Below are 24,101 nucleotides of genomic sequence, written 5' to 3'. Positions count from 1 at the left end.
CATTCTAAAGACTGTGTTAAGACAATTGACAAAAAGGCTTTTCTGTTATAGCTCATCTCTACTTTAAACCCTTTACTCACTGTGATCACTGCTCTCTATGAATGAATACATGTAAACGTGGGTAATATTATTTTATAACAGTTACAGTTATAGATGTAACTGTGGTGTGATGTTAGACGTTGCTATGGTGATACGGGGGAACAACAGGGGAAATCAGATGCTCAACTATAAATCCAAACTACATATTTACTCCAAACTACTTATCCAGACTCCTGTACTACATTAATTCCTCACATCAAGTTTAAATCCAGCTACAGGGACCCAAACCCACTCAAACAGCCCGATACCAAAAGCAGTCTTAATCATATAGATGCTATCCACATACTGTAGGCAACCACATTTCTTGAGTCATGCACAGTGCAGATGTCAGTGACGCTATGTTCATCCTTTTGTAATATACTCAGCTCCTTTTGCAGTCATGTCTTCATGTTACTGAAAAAAGAAATGCACCAGAACTCCCTCATGTAGTGTAATGACTTTATTTGGAGACAGACTGAATTGTACATCATAACCATGTCATAAAGTGCAACACAGAAAAAAAGCTCAAACCATCCAGCTTTTCTCTTCTAGCTTAAAACACTTCACTTTTCATATATATCTCAATATGAAAATATTTCACCTGACCGTCCATCATGGAACACATAAATTTAGTTAAAGCAAAACAATACAGTACAGTCTGAGAATGTCAGAGATTCACCTTCATTAAGTGCACATTTATCCAGGATTCATTTGACCACGTAGGAGTTGGGATTAGACACGGGCAGCAGGGCTTCACTGAATACCTACAGGAGATCATGAACAGTTGTCTTTTAATAGGACTGTGGCAAGATTTAGATGAGTCGATGTGATGCAAAATGGATTAGAAACCCTGGTATACATGATGTGAAGTTCAGGTAAACTGTGTTTCCCCCTAGATACTGTATTCTTAGTGCTGCATTCAATTTAGACAGTGACACTGAAACACAACATTATCAGGATGGGACACCTTGATTAAAAAGAAAAAAAACACAAACACTATGTTTCATTGACACATTTCCCATTTCCTTCATAAATACCATCTATTTTTACTTATCGTCATCTTGCTGGCAGCACTACATTAACAGCTCCTCCACATCATATTACACAGTAAGTAAACTCGGCTATCCAATGTCAACAGCGATGTCTTTGTATAAAACTGTACTGTTGTATTGTTGGTGACAGCTACACACTGTTGTGTATACTTTCAGTCAGAACTTTGGTTTTTGTAGAATGAACACTGCTGAGCGGAAAATGTCCCATTAAAATCTCCAACAAATATCAAGTTATGTGGGTTTTTAATTGTTTTGGTTTTTTTGGCTGAGCTGCAAAGCTGGTAATCACTCAACGTTAAAGCTAACATCTGATGTCTAACCTCCTGAAGGAAGAGTTGAGACGTTGAGGAGATTTATATCAATCTGATGTCTGTATGGTAGTTCTGAAGCTACAGCCAGCAGCTGGTTAGCTTATCTTAGCTTAAGAGTGGTTTGGCTGGGTGCTGTAGCTTCATGGAGATGGTTGCCTAGTATCCTCACAATGAAGACAAGACTCAAGGAAGCTACTGCACCAACAAATAGTCCAGCACATAACCCACATTATTTTTTTTAACACTTTGGTTAGAACCAGGCTAACCAAAAAGTGTGGAGCTATTCACCAAGAGTCCCAAAAAAAAAGGGTGGTGACATTTTTTCTTCTGTCAACAAATTTCATGTGCAGACCCAAACCAACAATGATTGGATCTACTATCAGTGTAGTGTGTGTGTATCCAAAACCTGATATCTATGTTATTCTGCGTTGCTACAAAGTAGAAAAAACGCTGAATCATATGGTTTAAACTTACCCTTATGCAGGGTTTACGTCTTTTGTTTGCTGATGACAGTGATTTTTATTTGACTTTGCAGCTTTGCCAAAAAACCCAAATAAATAAAAAACAAAACAGAATTAGTGTTTCTGTGCTGAAGTTATTTTTGACCACTGTTTTATAAATGTATTTTTCTGCACACGGTTTATCCTAATTCTACAACAAGTGCTGATTTCTTAAAAATGATTTCTAAAACTCCAACCCCGTATAGTCCTCTCATGTGCAAAATAAAAAACAATCTTCAATTAATCTTTTCTTACAAAGGAAAACACTAACGCAACATACAGCAGAGCAAATTCAACCACCGCACAATAAGCCTAAAAAATACATCAACATCCACGGCTCTATTATTTTACATTTCCAAACAGCCTTCAAGCATTCGAAGATAAAACACCTTAAATAATCTTAAATCTTAACCGTAACTAATGAAGTCAACTGATAGTCATTGCTTCCGACTAGGAGGTTCTGTATATTCATACGTTTGTGAAGGGAAAAAAATACACATTTCACATTGTTACACATTGTTAGATTCCAGTTTAAGTGCGGAATGACCTTCCTGTTACTGTACAAACTCTTAATGTGCTCAAAGGAAAGTCTGTGCATCCTTTAGGACTGTACCAGTCCCTACATTTGACCACCTTTGAAGAAGCACAAACGGATAACATGAATGCAAGATTATAGAAATATGAGCTTTGCTGAAGAGATGCAAGTCATGAGGACACATCTGAATTCTGCGTGCTGGCTAAAGCAACTGTTCGACATTAAGGGGGAAGACACGTTTATTTGCCTCCTGCCAAGAGTTGGGTGCGAAGATTAATACGCTCCAAGCCAGTGGGAGTGATACTAATCTTTTCAATGAACGCTCAGCAAGAAAGCAACAAGGGTGTTTCCGAAAATGTCAAATTATTGCATCAAAGTCATTGAACGTAGCCCATCTAACTCAACTTAAAGCAGCCTTGGTCTCTTAGGTTGATTTGTAAAGATCGTTGTCATATGTAAAAAGAAAAGAAAAAAAATGATTTTTTTTAAACCGTTGGAATGGAAAGCTTTCACTTGGAACCTCAAGCCTCAGTATATTTCAAACAAAGTGTTTGTCAGATAATCTAACAGTGTCTTGTCTTTTACGAACTGGTTCATTTAAAGCGTTCCGAAACCTTTAATCTAACCAGGAGGTTCGGAGAACACAAAGGATTCCTGTTGTGAGATCCAGCTAACATGTTCGAAACAACAAACAGGTTTAAGAAAGATGCTCGAACCTATAGACACAAACGTGGCCCAGGAAGAAGTCTATATCGGTTAGGGTTAGATGAATTGTCTCTGTGTCTTGTCAGCTTTCATGCGCAAATGCTATCTCCAAGTCCAAAGCAACACAGGGGAATGTGGTTCTGCTTTCAGTAGTCATCTACTCGTCTTCAGCAGGTTACGTGTACAGTACAGTGAAAGATGTGTGGAATCCTTAAGAAATATGTTCCAGTGATATGGACATAAGTTATGAAAGAAACAAACAGAAAAATGAATCAAACTTGCAGCCATAGTCAAAGATACTTAAACCTAAAAGGGGCACAGACAATCACTTTGTACCAAGATCGAAGGCCCACGATATACCTGCTTTTACCAACATCAATGTGTAGGCAAGGGCATTTGACACTCATATACTTGCTTTACTTACTTTGTTTGAATAAGTGTGAGTGATAATTGGATAAAATGTATCTGTGAGACCAAAAGTGACACGATTGTATTCGTGCATCAATAAGTATCTATCACCAGGATAAACTTACTTTGCTGCTTTCTGGTGTGACTGGGAGCTGCAACAATTAGTTGATTAATCAATTACCAACTATTACATTAATCACCAACTATTCTCATAACTGTTTTGAGTCATAATCTTAAGAAAAGAAAGTCCAAATGTGTATCTTTTCTGATTTCTTCAGTCTTCCATAACAGTAAACTGAGTATCTTTGGGTTGTGGACTGTTTGAGGATATAACCTTGGGCTTTGGAGAACAGTGATCAACATTTTTAAACATTTCCTGATATTTTATAGACCAAAAAACCTAGTCAAATAATCCAGATTAATTGATGAGGAAAATAATTGTTGCAGCTGATAGATTGATATAGGCCAAATCATGCCTGGCAGACATGGACAACACTCCTTGAGAACCTCTCATGTTGCACATTATAATAACTTAACATTTGAGATAGTTATTGAGCAACAAGCTTTATAAATCTCCATTGAAAGCATTTCATCATTGTTGCTTTCATTTGTTCAGAGTCTGCTTCTGACCTTCAATCACATCCTGTTCATGGACTGAATTGGATCTACATTTTTGAGGATTTGCTCAAATTTAGGAAAAACGCAGGATATGAGGGGAAGCCATCACTCTCACACAAAGATATTGTTAAAAGCAAGTATACCAGAGCTCTGAGCTGTTTGCTGTGTGGCAAAAATATACACTGTGACTGACTTGCATGTGTACACATGCTCTGCTTAAAATGGCTAGATACAAAAGTGACTTGTGATGTGGATCTCCTCACAACTGTTCTCAGTGCGGCTGTGGACATTTCCTATTTGATCACCATCCCAGGTAAAAGGTTAAAGCAGGAAGGTGCTGTGTGTAGCATTTCAACACTAACAAATGACTACTTTTATTTTAATGTTGGTGTATTAAACCACTGTAGCCTCTGAGCTGCATCACACATTAACTGTCAAGTCTGTCAGACTGCTGCTTCACTGCTTCACTTTTCAAAATAAATAGAACATCATCCGTTTGTAGGCTGCAGCAAGGCTCATAGGATATGTGGTTTTTTTAGGGAATGCTACACATAGCTCTTTTGAGAGTCACATTCTTCATCTCTCTTAACTTCCTTTGCAAAGTAGTCGACCTGCCACTATCAAGGCCTATGCTGAATGTAATATTACAGACAGTGGGTATTTAATGGTCTAGTACAGTTTCCCAAAGAGTTTTCTGGAATGTCTCCTTATATGGTCATAGAGTAGATTGATCTCCATCCAATTGGACCAATCAGAGCAGAGATGGGCAGAAGGAGGAAGGTTAAAAAGGTAGATGAGCAGAAATAAAATGCTCTCTTCCAGTCTTGCCTCCTCCTCTTCTGTCTTCGTCTATCAATTTTTCTTTCACCTCCTTTTCTCTCCTTTTTTGTTCTTCTCCCTCCATGTCCTCTCTCCCTGGTCAGTAGCGTGTGGAGTACCAATCATTGTCGGTCATCTGAACGAGCTCGTTGACCACGTCCAGCAGGTTGTAGTTGTGTTTCTTCAGCAGCCGCTGGTTGAGCGGACGGTCCCCGAATCCCATCTCTACCAGCACGGCCATCATGGTGTCCTGGGTAGACGCGTCCACTGGTGGCTGCACAACAACAACACCACCTGATCAGTCCATGATACCTGTGTCCTAGCATTACATCAACTGACAATGTTGATAACTAACCCTTTGCTAAACCCCTCCCAGAAAAGCGACTGTCCAATCACAACTTAACAACTGTAACTACACAACATGATAGGCTGGTCGAGCTCTGGATTCCTCTACATGTTGAAGGAATGTGTTTAAGATGGGTTTTTTTTACCTTCTCCTAAACCAAAAATACAAAAGCAAAAGTGTAATAAAAGGATAAAAATTCAGTTTGTACATCCCGTATACTAAATTCCAGTTTAATGCAAAGCTAGTATGAGCTAGACCCCTTTGATTAGTGCACAGCAGGTCAGCTGAACGTCCAAAATTGTCACATTTTTGGACAGACAAGCATGCAGTTGGACATATATACGAAGAACTAATTTAGATGAAGAACCAATTTAATTTAGTGATTCTGCTTCTAACCCCTGCTTATAAACGCTAATTTTTATTCCAAGTAATTACCAAATTACAATTAATTCCAGAGAACTTTCAAGAATTTATTTGGAAATAATAACTGAATATTTTAGTGAAATGATATACTGTACATGAACCACCTGAAAAGAGAGATTTGATTGGAAACGTGATGACGGACATGGTTTACGGGGGCATTTAATGGAATGAAACCATTGTGAATACTATCATTTACAGCTGTGCTTTTCCTGCTTTTTACAAGTCAGAATGCCAGCTGTGAAAAGGGTTGATGTGTCTGATACCTTAGTGTACACCTTACCCAGGAATCTGATCAAATACTGTACTATTCCTGGTCACTTTTAGAGTTTAAGACTTGTGATGAAAGTCAAATGCAGGTATTTCAGGCAGGCACTGAGTAAGAATTCCAATGAACAGAATGAAGAGTATGTGGCGTAACACGTCAGTTTTAGCACATGAGGAGGGCGGTGAATGTCTTTACTACACACGTGTGATATGAGGTACGACTGCTGACCTGTGTGGGTCCTTGTCCAGTAAACAGGGCTTTGTAGGCAGAAGCAGCTACTGACAGAGCTCCCTTCACCAGACCGCTGGTGATGCCTGGATGCCTAAAGAGAGACAATAAGGAGGTTACATCCAAAATGGGACATTTACAGTTTGAAAGCCTTGACAGCATTTCCTATCTCAGCATTTCCATGGAAATAATGATGTATTACATTTTTTTAAAGTTGAATGACACAGACAAACGTTGTGCCTCAGGTTTAAAGTTTTTCACTTGTGACAGGTAATAGGACTTTAGGAGATGTCTTTTGAAATCGGTCCAATCAAAGGCTCCAAGAAATGCATTTAAAGAATCAACATTTTCACACAGTAGTTTGTTTTCTCTTATATTGTGTTGAGGCCTGGTCACAGCAGTATTTCAAACTTTGAAAATCAAGTTATTACAATGAAATGTTCTCTCACTGGGAGGAAGTAATTCTGTACAATTAGTTTTACATCCTGATGAACTTAAGAGTCGTTGACAATAGTAAGCCATCTTGACAGCGGAGACAGTGGAAAGTCCAACATAGAGGAAGCTATGATAGCCTGTTAGTTGTGTGACACCATCCACATTTGTATAAGCTGTTCTACAAGAAGTCTGTGTCCCTTTAGTGACCGAACTAACATTTAAGTCTACACACTAAAGCACACATGCTATAGTAAAGGACGGGTTTGCATTTTTTCAAGTCCATCTTTAAACAACAGTCAGGAGCATTCATGAACATTGAAACTGGTTTTTCTTGCTGTAATCATTCTTCCTTCCTCTTCTTTTTGTTACTATACTTCCACCACAGCTCAACAGGGAAACACTAAGAGGGAATTTGATGCTAAAAAGACTGTAAATGTGTCAGATATCACTTGATATGACTAACTCACACTGATGAAGACTCATATAAGCTTCACATCTACTTTGAAATGACTGTGTGGACACACTGTGGATTTACACCTCCATCACTTCCATTGAAAGCACATTTGAAGGAGATCTATTAATAGTCAGTATGAACAGGAGGAATGATTACAGAGAGGAAAACCTCTTTGACTGTTTATATGGACACCTGACTGATGTTTGAAGACACACTTGAAAATTTGTGAACGTATCCTTTAAGTTTGAGTGTGTGTGAGACCTGGGGTCTTCAGGGTTTTCTTCCTCTGTGTCTTCAGTAGCTTCAGCAGCATCTGTCCGGGTTTCTTCAGAACCAGAGGCTGTGAGACAATAATACACTGATTGGCATAATCAGCATGACGCTTACAGTGCTGCAAGTGTTGCTGCAGTCTTGTTCTTTCCTAAATGGTGGTGATACAGCAATGTGCTTACCATCCTCAGTTTGGTACAGTTCAGAGTCTTCAGCTTCTCCTCCTGCAGCAGCAGCAGCAGCAGCAGCATCAACGTCTGTTTCTCCGCTGCTCTCTGGACTGTACAACATTGAGAGAAAGATATTTTTCAAGTATTTACAACCAATATAACAAACACCAGCCCCCTAACAAACTAATAGCCTACTATGAATAGCCATTCCCCAGAGCTAAGCATCTATCAGTGCATTCTTTTGGATTTTACAACCCACAGCTTTACCGTTCTAGTTCTGTTCCTACTGGTTAATATTCCACACTATTTCTACATCAGTAATTCTGTCAGTGAAACAACATCAATTCCACTATTTCCATCTGCTTTTACTTTTTCTTTTCCTTTCTCAGTCTCTGTCAAATAACCCTTCGTGCAAATATTTCACATTAAAAGCCAATCAGGATTGGGAGAGATTATTTGATTAGAGCTGCTGGGCTTTTTATGTGACACATCTGAGCAGGAAATGTTCGATTTCATTGACAGAAGCTTAACAATGATAAAAAGAAAAGAAAACCTGCTTCAATGCAACTGGAAATAATTAGAGAATAAGAACAGTACATTCAATTGTCAAAGCAAAGTAAAACTGGAACATATGATACAATTTACTATTTAATACAACTGGGATAATTAGAAAATGAATGCATGTCTCTGGTGTTAGCTTTGTGTTTATATCCTTCATACGGACCTTGGTGTGACGATGGCTTTAGGCGGTGCCACCACCTCAGGTGTCAGTGGCTCATCATCCAGCGTCTGAGAGGTACACAGCATGTCATTGGCACTGCTGGCACCTGACATGCCCGTCACTGAAGCTGCACCGCCTTCATCTGCCTCGCCTAGCTCCCCATCAGAGGTGGTACTGCCCAGCTGCTCAGAAGATGGGTTGTCAGGGTCTGTGGGGGTCTTGGCAGAGATGTCGCCAGGCTGGGACAAAGCAGAGCTGCAACGGGACAAAGAATGGGGAATTGCGGTGGGGCTAAAAAACATAGTGTATTCAATTTCTGAAATAATTCTAAGAAAGTATATGAATAGGTTTCCAATTTTTTGCAGGTACAGATTTCCATGATGACACAAACTGTAAGTGCACAGTGTAACACAGGCGCTGTTAATGTCAAGCCCACAAGTCTAGTACCTGTACATGGAATCCCCCAGTGGCCGACTGGTGTCAAAGCAGTCAGGGAGGATGATGATGTAATCCTCTGAGGAGGTGGAGGAGGAGCGACTCCTCTTTTCCTCTAGTACTTTCTCCTTCCCCTCCTCTGGCTCCTTCTCGCTGTCCTTCGCTGTGGACTCCACACAGATGTTCTCTATGTTGGGATCCTCGCTTTCACCTGTGTTGGGATCAAGGAAATGTGTCACTGAGGATACAGGGACTATTTTTTAAGTTCTGTCGGGGCTGCAAATAAAAAGTATTCAAAATAAATCAGCACAGTTTCTTATATCTAGCTTTTTAACTCTTTGAACAATGTTATTGCTATAAAATGCTGTTTAAAGGTCTAACAGACCTAGTAAGAGGCTTGGGTCAGGATATGGTTAGCCTAGCCTAGCTCAGTAATTAGCCCATTTGTGCTAATTTTTATCCAGACAAAAACAAATGTTAAAATCAGAGTCTGTGGATTTTGGTGGAGTTATGCATTGGAACAGCAGTGTATCCATCCACCCATCACTACAGTGTAGCATCTCCTGCTGCTATTGTTTATCAAGATATAGTTTTAGCATGTAACCTCACCAAAAACCTTTTACATTTTCTGTTTGTTTAAACCAACAACAAATAAGTGTTTTTTTGACCTTTCGACAGATCCACATGACCCTGTTCCCTGTGCTTCCGGTCTTTAAGCTACGCTAGGATAACAGTAGTCCTAAACTAGTCCCGACTCTGCCTCTGTACTGAACATCTCATTCTCGGAAGGAACCAAATAAGTGTATATCCCAAAAAACTTTATTTCTTTCAAGCAAGGAAAATACTATCTCAGTCTGATTCCACTGAGGTAAACAGAAAGCTAAAAAAAAAAAGTAAAAAATAACATGGTTAACATGACCTTATATGCATCTTTTAAATTATTGCAATATCCTTTGTTGCTGTCCAATATCTATTACTGAAGATGGACAAACTTTTACCTAGAGCCCAAAAAAGTACAACATTAAGGAATACAGAGGGCGAAGACAAAGACATCTGAGTTTCCACGTTTGAGGTTTATCAGTTCCAGACAGAATCAATAGGGCTGATTGGAGCATCTTGAAGGACAAGATGAGTTGGGCCAAATACAAGTCAAAGTCATTTTCTATGTCTTTACTCAACATATTTTTGACCCAATTTAAGTGATTCTGTTGTCAATATTGCAAATGAGCTAAAAAGCTAATATGTCAACTGCCACCAATACAAATCATTGATAGAAAATATCACTGTAGATTTACAGCAGACTGTGTGAATAGTGTTTCATCATGAAAGCAAATGATATGGTGATAGTAAATCTACAGAAATAATGTATGCTTCTTAAATCATTTGCGTTCATGACTTTTAAACCAGCAGAAACAACAGACATATCATTAGCATTTAAGCTAATGATATACATATATGTTGAACTTGTTAGCTAACTGTTGCATAACTAGAAGTTATGGAGCAACATTATCATTAATTTAGAGTCATGTTTCTGTCCACCTAGTGAATATAAGTCCAATATTCACTCACTTTTAGCTTTGTTTTAACTTTCTACCAACTCCTGAGTGAATTATCTGGCTATTTAGCTGCTAAATGCTCTGCTATGTTCACCAGCTAGTCAGCTAACTGTGTCAGTTTGCTGTTTAGTGCTGAGCAGGTAGTGTACAGTTGGGGTTTTAGAGCTTGTTTAATACTTCTATCTCACAAATGATCAGTACTTTGCAGAGACAGCAGCCAAAAGGTTCACTTTGACCCTTTTGGCGAGTTACTAAAAGAACAAAGAAACTGTCCTTATTTTAATGTCCTAATGTGATAATGTGCTGGTGTGCGTGTCAAATGCACCTTCTTCCTGCTTTGAGCAACATGATTGGATGCTGTTGGATTGATTCAAAGTACATCAGTTGACAGAAAAGTTGACTGGGTGGATACTTTTTTAACGTTCCTCCTGTGTTCGTTGCTCCCCCCTTATGTAAGTGTTCATGCTCTTATATTAAAAACAAAAACTATAAATCATCACCAAATGTTGGTGATGATTTATAATCTGTTTAAGACTTTTTTAAGCTGTGAAACAATGTCTCAGACTAGTGGTTAACATGAGTAACATGGTCCAGAGTCTCTCTGACAGAAATCACTGAATCAGTTACCTCCTCATTTGTAAAATGAGAGGAAGGTGCAAATAAAGCTTTGTACATGGTGTCTGTGAAAAGATATGATACATTGTTTGGTCTGGAGGGTGTAGTTCACATGAAGGGCTTACGTGTGTGGATGAGTGGTTGTGTGTATGGTGATGTTTTCCATCTAATAGATGAACATATTATAGTCTTACCCATTCATGTCTTATGGTGGTCATTTTTCAGGTGTTTACTAAACCACTCAATATTCAATTAAAATGGCAATCAGCTATTTTATACGTTCAAATGCCTAGTGTGGAGGAAATCATGAGGCCTTGAGGCAACCAGATGAAAGTTGTAAATCATATTCAGGTCAGATTTGTCCTAAACACTGGACGAAGGTTAACATACATTTTCAATCTTAAGGTGTGGGTAGGATTTCAAGTCATTCCAGTCAAATGGTAAAAAGATACAGGGACATAAACATGTTTTTAATTTCTAACTTAAAAGTGTGTGTATTTGATGTTAGAAATGTCCCCAAACACCTGTACAGTTTTGTCACAGAAAGAACACCTGGTCCACCTGGGCCTGATTGACACTCAGCACTCTAATTTGTTGACAGAATATGACTTCTGGTAATATTACAGGTGACGTTTGGCATCTTCACTATAAACCTTCCACATAGTTTATTCCAAGTGAGAAAGAAGAACTGGATACGAAAAAAAAAGTGAGCTGGTGAACAGTGCAGTTCAGATGGCAACATGACAGAACTACATATGCATGTTACCTACATATAATGTACATAATGTTTGGGCTTGTTGAGTAAATCTGTGTAGTAATGCTCAGGTTAATGATATTTCGGTTTCTTATTGGGTTGAACGTGATGAAGCTGCTCTGTTGTATTTTCAGTGAGGGGCTTATTTTCCCAGTTATTTATACGCTGTTTCCCATCTTGTTTGTTCGTTGACATAGCAACCAACACCACTTGGCTTTGTTGTTTATTTGCATGTAATTGAAAGCATCTGGACTTCTGTGAGAAAAACTTCAAAATCAACTGTGATCTTTTATCATAATTAGATTTTTTCTGCAACTTGAAACACACAAATGCTATTCTAAAATCAAGCATCCTGTGACTTTTAAGTCAAAGTGAAGTCACAAGTTTCTGGTTTTAGGTCAAACTCCAGCTGCTGGTCTGGTTTGGATTTGTCAAATTGAAATGAAAGTAATGTCAACTCAACCACCAACCCACTGTGGTGTATTCTGCCGTCACCTGTGGCTATGTGCTCCTGCAGTGTGGAGGCTCTGGGCGGAGCGTGGAGCGGGGTCGGTGCTGAGCTCGGGCCAAGCCCTGGGGTCGGGGCCACAGACAGGGGAGCGGGCAGGGAGGCTTTCAGCGGGGATGGCAGGGAAGCTTTGAGCGTAGCAGGTGGTTTGAGGGGGCTTTTGTCGGGGCTGCTGTCCGGGCTCTCCTCCACTTTGCTCTTAGCGCAGGAGCCGCCCTGAGCAGCTGGACGCACCACTGAGAGCAAGCAGGACATGGAATGTTAGAGACAGCTGATGAACTTTTCTCTTTCAATCAGATTCAAAAGGAAAAGAAACATGGATTCTGAAAATACTGCCGGAGCTGAACATACAAATCAAGAATAGAAGTATATCTACTGATCGTCTCAACACGACTAAAAATGACAGCTTCTGACCTGCAGACTGACCTTTACCTGTACCTGGGCGGGACCCTCTTAAAGGGGCATGGTCAGGGGCCTCCTCCAGTGTCATTGAGCGAATCACGGTCTCACAAACAAACTGAGTCCCGCTGATGTCATCCTCGCCTTCCTCCTGAGCCGGGACTCCGCCCCCTTCAGCTCCAGATCCTGCGCCATGTGGGACATCTGAGGACCAGGGACAAACACAAAAACAAGTTTTGGACATGTAGGGCGGATTTATTAAATAGTTGAGATATGTATTTCTAACATTTGTGGGTTTACAAGCATAAATACACGTTTGTAGCTCATTTAGATGTACATTATAGCAGTATAATTAAAAGAGTATAATAGGAAACTCCAGTTACCCATGATGCTATTGATAACTTCTGTCTCTTCCTGGATCAGACCCAAAGAAGGACTACTCTTGTCCTGTAGGTGGCCCTCTTGAGGCAGAGGAGACATGCAGGGAGTCATGTCTGGATGGAGAAAAGACAGACAGAGACAGAGAGATTGAGACAAGAGATTGATGATGAGTCAGTTCCCTTTAGAGAGCAACAGGTGTGTCCAGCATCAGAGGCTTTTTTCACTGCTGAAATATCACATATCTGCATTGTTGATAGAAAACTAGCAGTAAAAGCTAACTATGTTCCTCAACCAACTACCCAACAACTAGAAACCACCTACAGCCTTTCTTACCAGCAGGAGTGTTATTTGGGACACTCTCCAACTCTTGGACGATGTTGATATCCAACAACTCAAAAGACAGAAGATCCTAAGAGATAAACAAGAGACAGAGAGAAAAGCACATGTGGTTGTCAATACTGTAGGACTATGAGTTCTGTGATACTAAAGGAACAGATGATGCATCTCCAGCCTGATGATTTACTGCTTTTCTCTGTTGTATTTCATTATAAACTGAATATATTGTGGTATTAGAATATTGGTCAGACAAAACAAGCAGTGAGAGAATGTCACCTTATGCCTTGGGGAATTGTGATGGCCATTTTTTTACTAACTTTGACATTTTATTGACTGTGTGATTAATAAATTAATCATAAATAATAAGAAACTGATTTGTTAGGGACGCACTGATCCAATACTGAGTGTATAAAGTGGAGCAGGTATCACCAATCACTGCCTTTAGCTTCAGTCACATGACATATTCCGTGACATAACGTGTGTTTGTGTGTAGTATAGATTCTACAGTCTGTGAACACTACTGGAGGGATGAAAACCATTCTTCTAAAAGATATGCCCTAATTAGGTGTTTTGATGATGATGATGATGATGGAGGAGAGCGCTGTCTAAATCTGGTGTTCTATTGGGTTGAGATCTGGTGACTGTGAAGGTCACAGCATATGATTCACATCATTTTCATATTCATCAAACCATTCAGTGAGCCCATCGTGCTTTATTGATGGAGTCATTGTCATCCTGGAAGAGACCACTCCCATCAGGATAGAATGTTTCATCATAGGATAAAGCTGATCACTCATTAGCAGTGAAACTTCCCTCTAACTACATGAACATACTGAAGAGTGGTTAAAGGTTTTGTTTTTTTTTCTGTTGCGGGGGGGCGTGACCATTCATTTCTGTCATTCTGTGTGCCACAGTAATAAACTACCAATGGACATGCACCTTCTATTATGTGCTGTCACATATGTGCACCACCAGCTTATTTCATCACTTTAAAAAAATAAATAAATGTTTTGCCTTTATTTGACAGTAGATGGCATAGAGACAGACAGGAAACGGAGAGAGAGAGAATGACCTGCAGCAAAGGTCTCTTGCCAGAGTTGAACAAGGGATGCTGCGATAATGCGGCATGCACCACTCGGCTCCCAAAGGTCTCCCCCTATTTCATCACTTGTGTGTGAGGTGGGTTTCAACTTGAAGCAGAAGGGCGAGCCAGTGCAAGAAAAATGATAAGACTGCACATCCAAAGACTGACCCACATGCAGCTCTAACATCTCAGTTCAACACTCAGCAGTCACACCAAGCAGAATGCTGATCTCTGTCCATTAAGCCTTCTTTTTTTTTCTGCATCTCTAGAATTGTACAACGTGGTGTCATCCCGTATGAAGTGTGCAGAATCAGCCACGATAAGTTTATCTTTCATTGTTTAATGCGTTTCTGGCAGGAAGAAATGTATTGAAACATTAACCGACATGTCAGACGACTCTGTGCACTGATTGGCTGCAGGTTTGTCTCGAAGCAATTTTCCCGCAAAAACGCTTTTCACTGCTCTTTGGTGTGTTTAGGACGTAAGGGCACAAGTGGACTCAAACCATACCAGCAAAATGACCCCAACAGCATAAAAGATGCTTGCATAAAAGAAAAAGAAAATTGGATCAGTTCATCTCTAGACTTATTGGCTACCTGCAGCATTGCAAAGTATACAGCAGGCTAATTACTGCAGAGGGTTACCTGTGCAGTGAGCAGGTCAACAGAAGGGATGTAGTATTCTTCTTGGTCCACAGACATGAGAGGTTGCTCCCTCGAAGCTGCACAGGCTTTCCCATCCTTTGTCACTGGGTTCTTCCCCTGCAGACAAAGTCAAGTCAGTTTGACACAGAACCATATCTACAGTAAGCCTTTATGTATCAGTCTATGGGTGTTTTTGTCATTCATTCACATATTCATTCATATATTCCTTCTACCTGTGGCGTGACACAGGGGGACACCAGTATCCCATCAACCATCATAGGCGCCGGAGCCAGAGGGTCGACCACAATGCTGCACCAGACCCTGGGTCCAAACTGCTCTCCGGCGTGGGCCAGACGCCAGTGGGAGGTGTAGGAGCCCTCCACAGTGGGAGCACACAGAGCCACGCTCACTATGCCGACCTGGACAAACAGGAAGAGATGCTGTTACTGGTACATGCTGTTGCTGATTTTTTATTTTATTATTTTGGTCTTGTTTATGGGATTCAGTGCCACAAAGAGGAAAAAAAGGGGAAAAAAAGAGATAGTTCAGGGTTCTTTTTCTAAATATTAGTGAAAATAAAAACTCCATGTTGCCATCTCACCTGTCCTGGCTGGAGAAAGGGAACAGACACTTCTCTCCAACGGTCCCCAGATCCCACCGCCAAGTTCCCCCACATGAACTTCAGCTGTAATACAATATAACAATATAATTATCAGCAGCAGAATTAACTCTGTTTCTTCGAGGTGTAAAAATCTATAGTTTTATATGATTAAAAGGATCAGTTTACTTTGTGTAATGTGATGTATGATGCTCATAGTGACAAACACAAAGAAAATCTGATCAAGGACCACAATTTGTACTTCCAAAAGGATTAAACTTTTATACTGAAATGACCCCAGGATCAATGAAGTTTTCATGTCCATGTGGTTTAGTCAAATTTAAAGGGGTTAAATGTAAATAAACGTATGAATAACTTGCACACATTCTTTTTTTGTGGACCCAGCATCAAATTTCTGCTTTTAATCCATTTTGAGAGAATATATTAGAGGATTATGGCAAAAATGTCTAAGTGGTGTAACCATAAAAACTTAATAACCAAATAATTCAACTTGCTTAAAAACACCAAATTCTCAATAAAACACCATATCAACTAGTTCAGCATGATCTTACATTATAACTTTATATTAAATAAAGGTAATGGAATACAATTGTTCTAAATATTACATTTCAAGTAATTATTAGTATAAGTCCACTTAAATACACTGTAGGTGAATAAAATATGTAATATTATTTTAATATTTCTTTTGTGGTTACACCATTTGACATTTTCAGGAGCATTCAGTCTTACTTTTGGTACAAAATGGTGCAAATGTCATTTCAAATGATATGAAACCAACAAAAATACTAAATGTACATTTTAACAAAGTTGATGCTGCTTTTGAAACTATTTTAACATATTTTTGAATTGCTCAACATGCCAACACTTATTTGTCACTGACCCCGCCAAGAGAAAAGAGCAGACTGGACTACATAAAGGTTCTTTACCTTAGTATCGGCGCTCCAGCCGATTGTTCCAGTGTTCCTCATCTTCCAGTACTTGATGAACTTGGTCCCAGGACGCAGTCGGGTTCCGTCGGGAAGGTTCTCGTCCAGAAATGCAGCAGTCATGGTTGGAACCACCAGTGGACAGGGACGCTTTGGACGCCTGGCGAAAGTTGTTATTTTAAAGATGTTTTTACTAATGCACAGACCAGCTTAGATGGTTTATTGTCTCTCCCAGCAGACTGAAATGAATCTACGCTTGAATCATGCAGCTTAAAGCTACCAACATTCAGCAGCTGACTCTCCTCAATAAATAACAAGACCTTCTCTAGACTAGTTGTGTTTTGTCAGTGACCTACTCAGGGCTGTTATGCTGGGTGGCTCGAGGCTGCAGAAGCACGGGGGAGGAGCTTCCATCTCGGTGGGAGGAGCTCCACTGTAAGCCCCGCCTCTCCATCCTCAGCTGTTTCCTGATCTCTTTGACCTCAGCTTTCAGCAGGCGCTTCTCCGCTTTCAGCCGCTGCTTCTCCGCCTTCCGGAAACTGCGGTCGCCTCGCCTGTAAAACCTGGAAGGAGGAACCAGAATCCCTCAGTTATACGTTCAAGCACATGAAATGATATTTTTTGATAAACTTAAATCAGGATCTTTGGACATTAAGAGAAGGGCAGCAGCTTATTCTGTTAGTCAATGAAATGATAACATTAGCAAACATTAGCTCAGAAGCTAAATTGCATCCGGAACCATGGACAGGATCAATTTAGATGATATCTGCTATTTTCAGCTTTCAATATGACTTACCAGCAGTTTGCTATTGTTAGATAACAACACAGCAGTCACCACTGAATGTAGTTCCACTTTAAAACTTAACATTTTTAATAATGTCATAAGTGATGTAGCTATTACCATTGAAAGTGAACTACAAAAAAATGTGTGTGTGTGTCTGGACAAAGAGGAGATGTCAATAAAATAATGATAAAAAATATGATGGTAAACAACCTGGTGAAACAAAAGAATGTACTTTTTTAACCACCTCATCTTTCATCTATATGATTTCATAGTTTCATAATAATAATTCTCATTAAATCTCTATCTAATGATGTATCTAATATTAGTTCTCATTTTAATGCAGTATGATTTTGTAGCACTCTACAGGTGTACAGTTTTCACTGTGTTGTTTTAAATGGAGCAGTGAACCCCCCCAAAAATACTACTACTACTACTAATAATAATAACAGTAATAATACACTTTATTTATCAAGCACATTTCATACAAGGCATGTAGTATATATTTAAAAAAAACAGCAAATAAACATAAAATATTAAAATGAGATCACTTGCAAAAATTAGACAATTAGTAAAAATAAGTTAAATGACAGTAATTAAAAGCCAGATTAAAATAAATACATTTTCAACTGAGCCCACATCATAGGTAGATTATTAATAAAGAAAGCTGCACTATTCTATTTTCTCGTGCACATTATTGTGTGTGAGTGCTTTGGTAGTCCAGGAAAAAAAGAGCATTGCATTACCCCCTCTGCTCATCTGTGTACAGGACACAAATAAAAGGCGGGAATATTTTGTAATATTTATGGACATAAGTGTCAGGAAGCTTTTAAATAGAGTCTGACAGCATCTGATGTCATCATCTCCAGTCATAACTAAAGACTAATATGTGAACACATGTCACCCTGTTCAGTTAGTCACTTCTGGGTGTTTCTGTGTGGTGCACTGACTGGCTGATTTTTTTCCCATTTATCGAGCATGGTCACTCAATGTAAACATGACATTCATTTAATATGTATTTAAAGTAGCTCTAGTGACATGGCTCTATGGATGGATGGAAGGATGTTGGTTACCTCATTGGTCCAGATTGACAATCCTGACTTTTGGAACAGATTGACATAAAACTTGGTTCAAGCATTCATATTCTCAACAGGATGAACTGTAATAACTCTGATTCTTTAACTTTTCATCCAGACTCATCATCATAAAAAAAAAATCAATTAGTCCACCACTTTGGTTTGTAATCAAATACCTGTAGAACTAGCTAATTAGCCTATTAGCATGCTAACTTGATACATTAATCATTAGTCATTATGGTACACTTAATAGCTGCTGAATATTAGCATGTCATTTTCAAACCTGGTTGCAAATCCTCTTGCAAATGTGTTAAATATTGTCGAACATAGTGATGATTCATTGATGTCAACGATAGAACACGACAGATATATCGGTTAGCCGATATCTGGCACAGATATATCAGTATCGGCCTACATGTGATCCAATATGTACCAATATGTATAAAGTAGACAGCATTTTAAGTGTATTTCATCCTTTCTCTAAACTAAAGTTATATACTTCTGTTTACATAAGTTCATATATACATACAGATGTTTTTTGGTTGTTTTTTTATTGATAGATATTTATTATTGTCAATTTCCCAGTGAAGTTTACTCCTTCAGTGCACTGATGTCATTTTATATTACAGTTTATTGTTAAACAGCTCCCAGTACCCCCTACTCCCACTAATGTATTTTATATTTATAGTTTCTTGTTTATAGTATTTGGAGATTGTTTTATTGTTTACTTTATTTGATTTTTTATCACTTTTCAAGAATACTGTCGTTTTAATTTTGAATTTCCGCCTAGAAGGATCAATAAAGTTACCCTACCTACCCTTCTCTAATATCATACATCTTAGTCACAAGTGTTTGATAACCACATATGAGGGATTATTACAAAGAAATGTGTGTATGTATATATTCAGTATATGTAAGATTATCAGCCAATACATTGATATCAGATTTTTTTTTAACTCTCGTCATCGGCTCCAAAAATCCAGTATTGGTCGAGCCCTAGTCAACACCAGTGGCCTCTTCACTTTCACATCATATCACAATTCAAATTCTGTTCAAATGCATGCTATCATATATTCTTGTTGAATATTATATCTCAAATATATATAGAAAAATATTCAACTATAGCATTTTGAAGTCATTGCGATATGATTGTTGTGTCCTACCTGCTGTGGTCTGGTGCAGGTGATCCGTGCTCCGGGATGGACAGAGGAGTCCTGGCTCTCACCAGGTTGTGACTGGGATCATGAGAGAAACTGCAGGGCTCACACAGAGTACAGGCTGTACACACACTGACCACACACAAAGATGGACAGGAATATAAGAAAGATAGAGGGAGAGGGAGAAAGGGTGGAGAGAAAAAGGCAGAAAATGAAAGGGAGAGAGAAAGAAGGGAGAGATAGGGGGGGTAATTCCAACTACTGAAATGACACCATGACTAAGAGTGCACACTCACAAGGTTTTATGAACTACAAAGGCTGTAAAATGACCTTTGAGACAAGCTGAGTTAAGTCACCCTAACCCTAATCCTACTTTAAGTAAAGAGAAAGTAGTGCGGCTGGAGTCACGCTGTCACGTAAACAGAAACTGAACTCCATCTTTTAGTTTCATATACTAGGAAAAGAAAACACTTGTATGTAGAGTCAACACTGTTTTCCCTTTTGTTCCCATCTCATCATTCTCTACATTTACAGAATAAAGCATGACTAAAACTTAGATCCCTGTGAACAAAGACGCCCAGTAAAACAACTTGTAAATATTAATAGATGTTAAGACGATAAAAAGTAACCATCTAAATGGGTAAAGTGAAAATGGAAAATATTTTAGGCAATTCAATAAATACTTCAGTAGAGTAAGGTTAAAAAAAAATAGTTCAACATTTTGGGAAATTTTCTTTCTTTCCGAGTGTGAGATGAGTCCCAAGTCAGGATGTGTTTAGGCTAGCTGGAAGCAGAAAAAAACTACAAACACCTCTATGACAAGTTTTATTCATAAAGGTTACAAAAAAACAACAATTTGCGGGAAGCTGCATGCTGGAACAATTTCTTGATGAATAACAGCAGAGATCAGTGACTGTGTGCAACTTCCCAGACTCTTGACATCATGGTAGGTTTGTCAGGTTTGATCTTAACTCAACAAAGAAAGATCAAATCCAGAGCTGGTGAAGTATTGCACTATAGCCAGAGACATTTAATAAAACACCCTATTGACAAAAAATCATGTTTTTATAATATTAATATAATATTTATAATATATCTATTTTTAAAAGTAAATCTGAGAGAAGAAAAAATAAAAAGAACATTCTAAAGAGGAGGTCCAATGAGTCTTAAAAAAACAGAATTACCCTTTAAGCATAGTGTTTATTGATAATATCATAATAATAACTCTAATAAGTAGGCCTGTCACAATAATGACGTTATCAACTTATCAGACAATAATGTAATTATCAACATCATCATGTATCTTATCAATCTTTGTTTCCAGCAGCAGCAGGAGGATAACTACAGTATATACTACCTTACAGTTAGCAACTAGCTAGCTGGCGAATATAGCAGGGCATTTAGCAGCTAAAGAGACATGTTGGTCGACACATTCACAGTAAGGTGATAATATGTCACCATTTTGTTTACAGCATTTTAACCTCTAACTGGTCAATAAATTAAACACTTTAAATTCTGAAAACAAACAAGAGTAAGACCCTACAGACATGCTAGCAGCTCAGTCAGGCTGTAGTGCTACGTTCAGCTAAATGCTAATAGCTGAGGAGGGATTTCTGGCCCAGAATTTATGGAATTAAAGGTAAATAACTCTGTGTTATGTGAAATTGTGGCCAATTTATTGCAGGGATAGTCAGTGGTAGTATCTATAATTTGAATTCATGGATATACATCTACAATTTTTCTGTAGTGGTCTCAGTAATATTTGCTGGTAAAGTGTCCTAAAGTAACATATCACATGACATGGTTGAGCTATGGCTCATAATTTTAACGGCCTCTTTCCCAGTATGGAGGCTGAGTTGGAAATTGTAAATGAAAGTTCTTAGAGGACTTTGGTTGCAAATTCAGGAGGCTTATCTCCGCCCGGTTTTCTGCAGTTACAGTCAAATCAAGCACGCCTGCAGTAGAAGTGAAAGAATATAAACGCTGTGTTGAACTGAATTGGTGTCAGTACCTGCACTGGTAGCCTCCCCCTGTAGTCTGCCCCCTACAGGACGAGCAGGGAGGAGTGGAGGAGGAGGATGGCGCTCCGGGTAAGGTGGAGGAGGAAATCTCAGGGACTTGCTGGGCCTCCGCTCCTCCAACTGTTTCCCCTCTGCCTCCCACCGCTCCCCCTCCTCCTCCACCCCCCAAAGGCTTGTGGATGCAACACTGTCCGGAGAATTCCCGGCAGATCTTCTCCACCGCCTCGCGAACCACCTGGTCCTTAAACTGGGAGAGGAGAGGAGAGGAGAGGAGAGGAGAGGAGAGGAGAGGAGAGGAGAGGAGAGGAGAGGAGAGTGATCACTGATAGTGTTTTTGGGGCTTGTAATCTGCATCATCTGCTCCTTTTCATCCATCAAAGCAAATTGATTGTGTTTTTGGATATTTCTTTACCTTCTCCATGTAAGAGGTAAACCAGGCTGGAGGAGTCTTGTCTTCTTCTTTGGTCCCTTTTACTTCTTTCATGATCACCTGCTTTGATCAGAAGAGAATATTCATTAACTAGAACCTGTATGATAACATGTTTAATATATTATCAGTAATTAAGATATTTATTATCCCTCCTGTTGTCCTAGGGTCAATTTTGACCCAGGAGGACAATAGAAAATGAGATATAGTTTCATTTAAATGAGACCCATTGTCCATAATTTCCCAAAATATGTGTTACCAGCCTTTATGCTATAAAATGCAATACAAACAACTGTCATATAACTGCCATATACGCATTGTCTCTCTCTTTTTAATCAGTTTGACTCTATGTGAAGCCTCACACACGTGGCTCTTTCTAAGATTCAGTGAAACTAACCTGACAAAATACAGACCTCTATGCATAAAATGGTGACGTTACAACACTGAGAGAGAAACATTCAATTGTCAGATGCTAGCCTTTTCTTCTATATGCTGTTTCTCTTACGCAAATATGACTGACTTTGGTTTCCTCTCTTTGTCAGCTCTGCTCTCCTAGAGACAACCTGCACAAATCAATGCTTTTAAGCTGGGTGACTGGGCCGAGGTGAGCTCAGGCATAAAATGTTAAATCGATATGCCTTCATCATGCAGGGGCTATTTTTAAAACTGAACAGAAAACACTAGACTCTTTTTTGGAAATGAGAGAAGAGATCGGCCATGATAAATATTAAATATTTTATCCACCTACAGTGTATTTAAGTGGACTTATACAAATAATTACTTCATTTAAAACTGAAATGCTTAAATGTAATATCTAGAACAATTGTATTCCATTACCTATATTTAATATAAAAAGTTATAATGTAAGATGATGCCAAACTAGTACTAGTAGTAACTACCAAAGAATGTGTGCAATTTTTACATTTTAACCACTTTAAATTTTACTAAACCACATGGACACAAAAAACCTCATTGACCCATATATAAAGGGGTACAGATAACAGATACAGATAATGACAGTAGCCTGAATATCTATACTGCGTTACACATACCTGACCATTACCATTCTTCTTTATTGTTTTTTTTTGTAGTTTTGTTTCTGAGGCAATTTATGACAAACTTATGCTGTTTCTCAAATCTTGTACTTCTGAACTTACAAATAATATTTTGAGTGTATAAGTGTATTCACACTGAGATTGGTGAGATGCATCATTTCCAAAGTGATTAAATCTTTGACAAACTCTAGAAATGCTTCCTTAGTTTCAGATTAAATAACTGATAAATTGCCTAAGAATTGTGTCCAATATGAAGTCCTGTGTAGAGGGTCTTACCATGCCCTGTTCTGGCACTGCAGCCTGGACCTTGCGACTAACCACCTGGGCCAGAGTAGGGCAGTGCTGTGGGGGTCTGAAGCCTCTCTTGGGCTCTGCTCCACTGGCCTTGGTGGTGGAGACCCTTGCTGGCTGGCCCCGAGTCTCGTACACGTTCATGTGCAGACGGTTCCCCTGCCTCGCTGCACTCTGGAAAAACACAGAAATGGGTTAGTCTCACTTGATTCCATTTGCCGACTGCATCAGAATTAAAAACACACGAGCATGCAGAGGGTAACCATAAAATGTAAAAAGACACTCTTGGTTTTAGGGAAAATTTCGGGTAAATTGTACAACTATTATGCTGATCTGATTTTATACAATATGGCTTCTAGAGCAGCAAATGAAGTATTGGCCACAAAACCAATGGCTTTGACAGGGAGGTTATTGTTCAGAGTTGGGTTAGGGTTAAGGTTTGGACTGTTGTAGTAAGAGGGGAGGAAGCTGAGCATGAACCTGATCAACCAGTTAATCCACACTCCAACCTTCATCCATTGTATGAGGTCATGACTGAAATCTCGGACACGAATGCTCAAAATAGGTATTCACAGGGCGGCATTCTTAGAGACACACTCAGGAGCTCATGTCAAGAACCAAGTCGGACTAGAACCTCTGCATGTTGAAATGAACCAGTTGAGTTGGTTTGAGCATCTGACTGAGGTTCCCACCGGACG

The 24,101-nt window shown here is 39.1% G+C and overlaps 1 protein-coding gene across 8 annotated transcripts in view; it reads right to left on the bottom strand.

Moving 5' to 3' along the window:
- Positions 1–542: 542 nt before the first annotated feature.
- The window catches only part of nbr1b (NBR1 autophagy cargo receptor b), a 35,559-nt gene continuing 12,000 nt past the window's right edge, over positions 543–24,101 (bottom strand). The window contains exons 5-23 of one of the 8 annotated variants that reach the window (XM_062437907.1): positions 23,389–23,577; positions 22,043–22,123; positions 21,621–21,877; positions 19,616–19,741; positions 16,952–17,158; positions 16,596–16,755; positions 15,652–15,735; positions 15,284–15,469; positions 15,051–15,167; positions 13,320–13,395; positions 12,989–13,099; positions 12,633–12,809; positions 12,194–12,442; positions 8,786–8,984; positions 8,342–8,593; positions 7,630–7,727; positions 7,393–7,517; positions 6,289–6,382; positions 543–5,300 (exon numbers count right to left, since the gene is read on the bottom strand). In XM_062437907.1, coding sequence (XP_062293891.1) covers positions 5,149–5,300; positions 6,289–6,382; positions 7,393–7,517; positions 7,630–7,727; positions 8,342–8,593; positions 8,786–8,984; positions 12,194–12,442; positions 12,633–12,809; positions 12,989–13,099; positions 13,320–13,395; positions 15,051–15,167; positions 15,284–15,469; positions 15,652–15,735; positions 16,596–16,755; positions 16,952–17,158; positions 19,616–19,741; positions 21,621–21,877; positions 22,043–22,123; positions 23,389–23,577 — 2,940 coding nt within the window. In that variant the 3' untranslated portion in view covers positions 543–5,148. The remainder of the gene's footprint in view (positions 5,301–6,288; positions 6,383–7,392; positions 7,518–7,629; positions 7,728–8,341; positions 8,594–8,785; positions 8,985–12,193; positions 12,443–12,632; positions 12,810–12,988; positions 13,100–13,319; positions 13,396–15,050; positions 15,168–15,283; positions 15,470–15,651; positions 15,736–16,595; positions 16,756–16,951; positions 17,159–19,615; positions 19,742–21,620; positions 21,878–22,042; positions 22,124–23,388; positions 23,578–24,101) is intronic. The other 7 variants (XM_062437912.1, XM_062437909.1, XM_062437911.1 and 4 more) reach the window with 7 other exon arrangements.

This window comes from Scomber scombrus, chromosome 18, assembly GCF_963691925.1.
Source record: "Scomber scombrus chromosome 18, fScoSco1.1, whole genome shotgun sequence".
Classification (NCBI taxonomy): domain Eukaryota; kingdom Metazoa; phylum Chordata; class Actinopteri; order Scombriformes; family Scombridae; genus Scomber; species Scomber scombrus.
The sequence above is the reverse complement of the archived record's forward strand: the minus strand, read 5'-3'. Positions and strand labels throughout refer to the sequence as shown.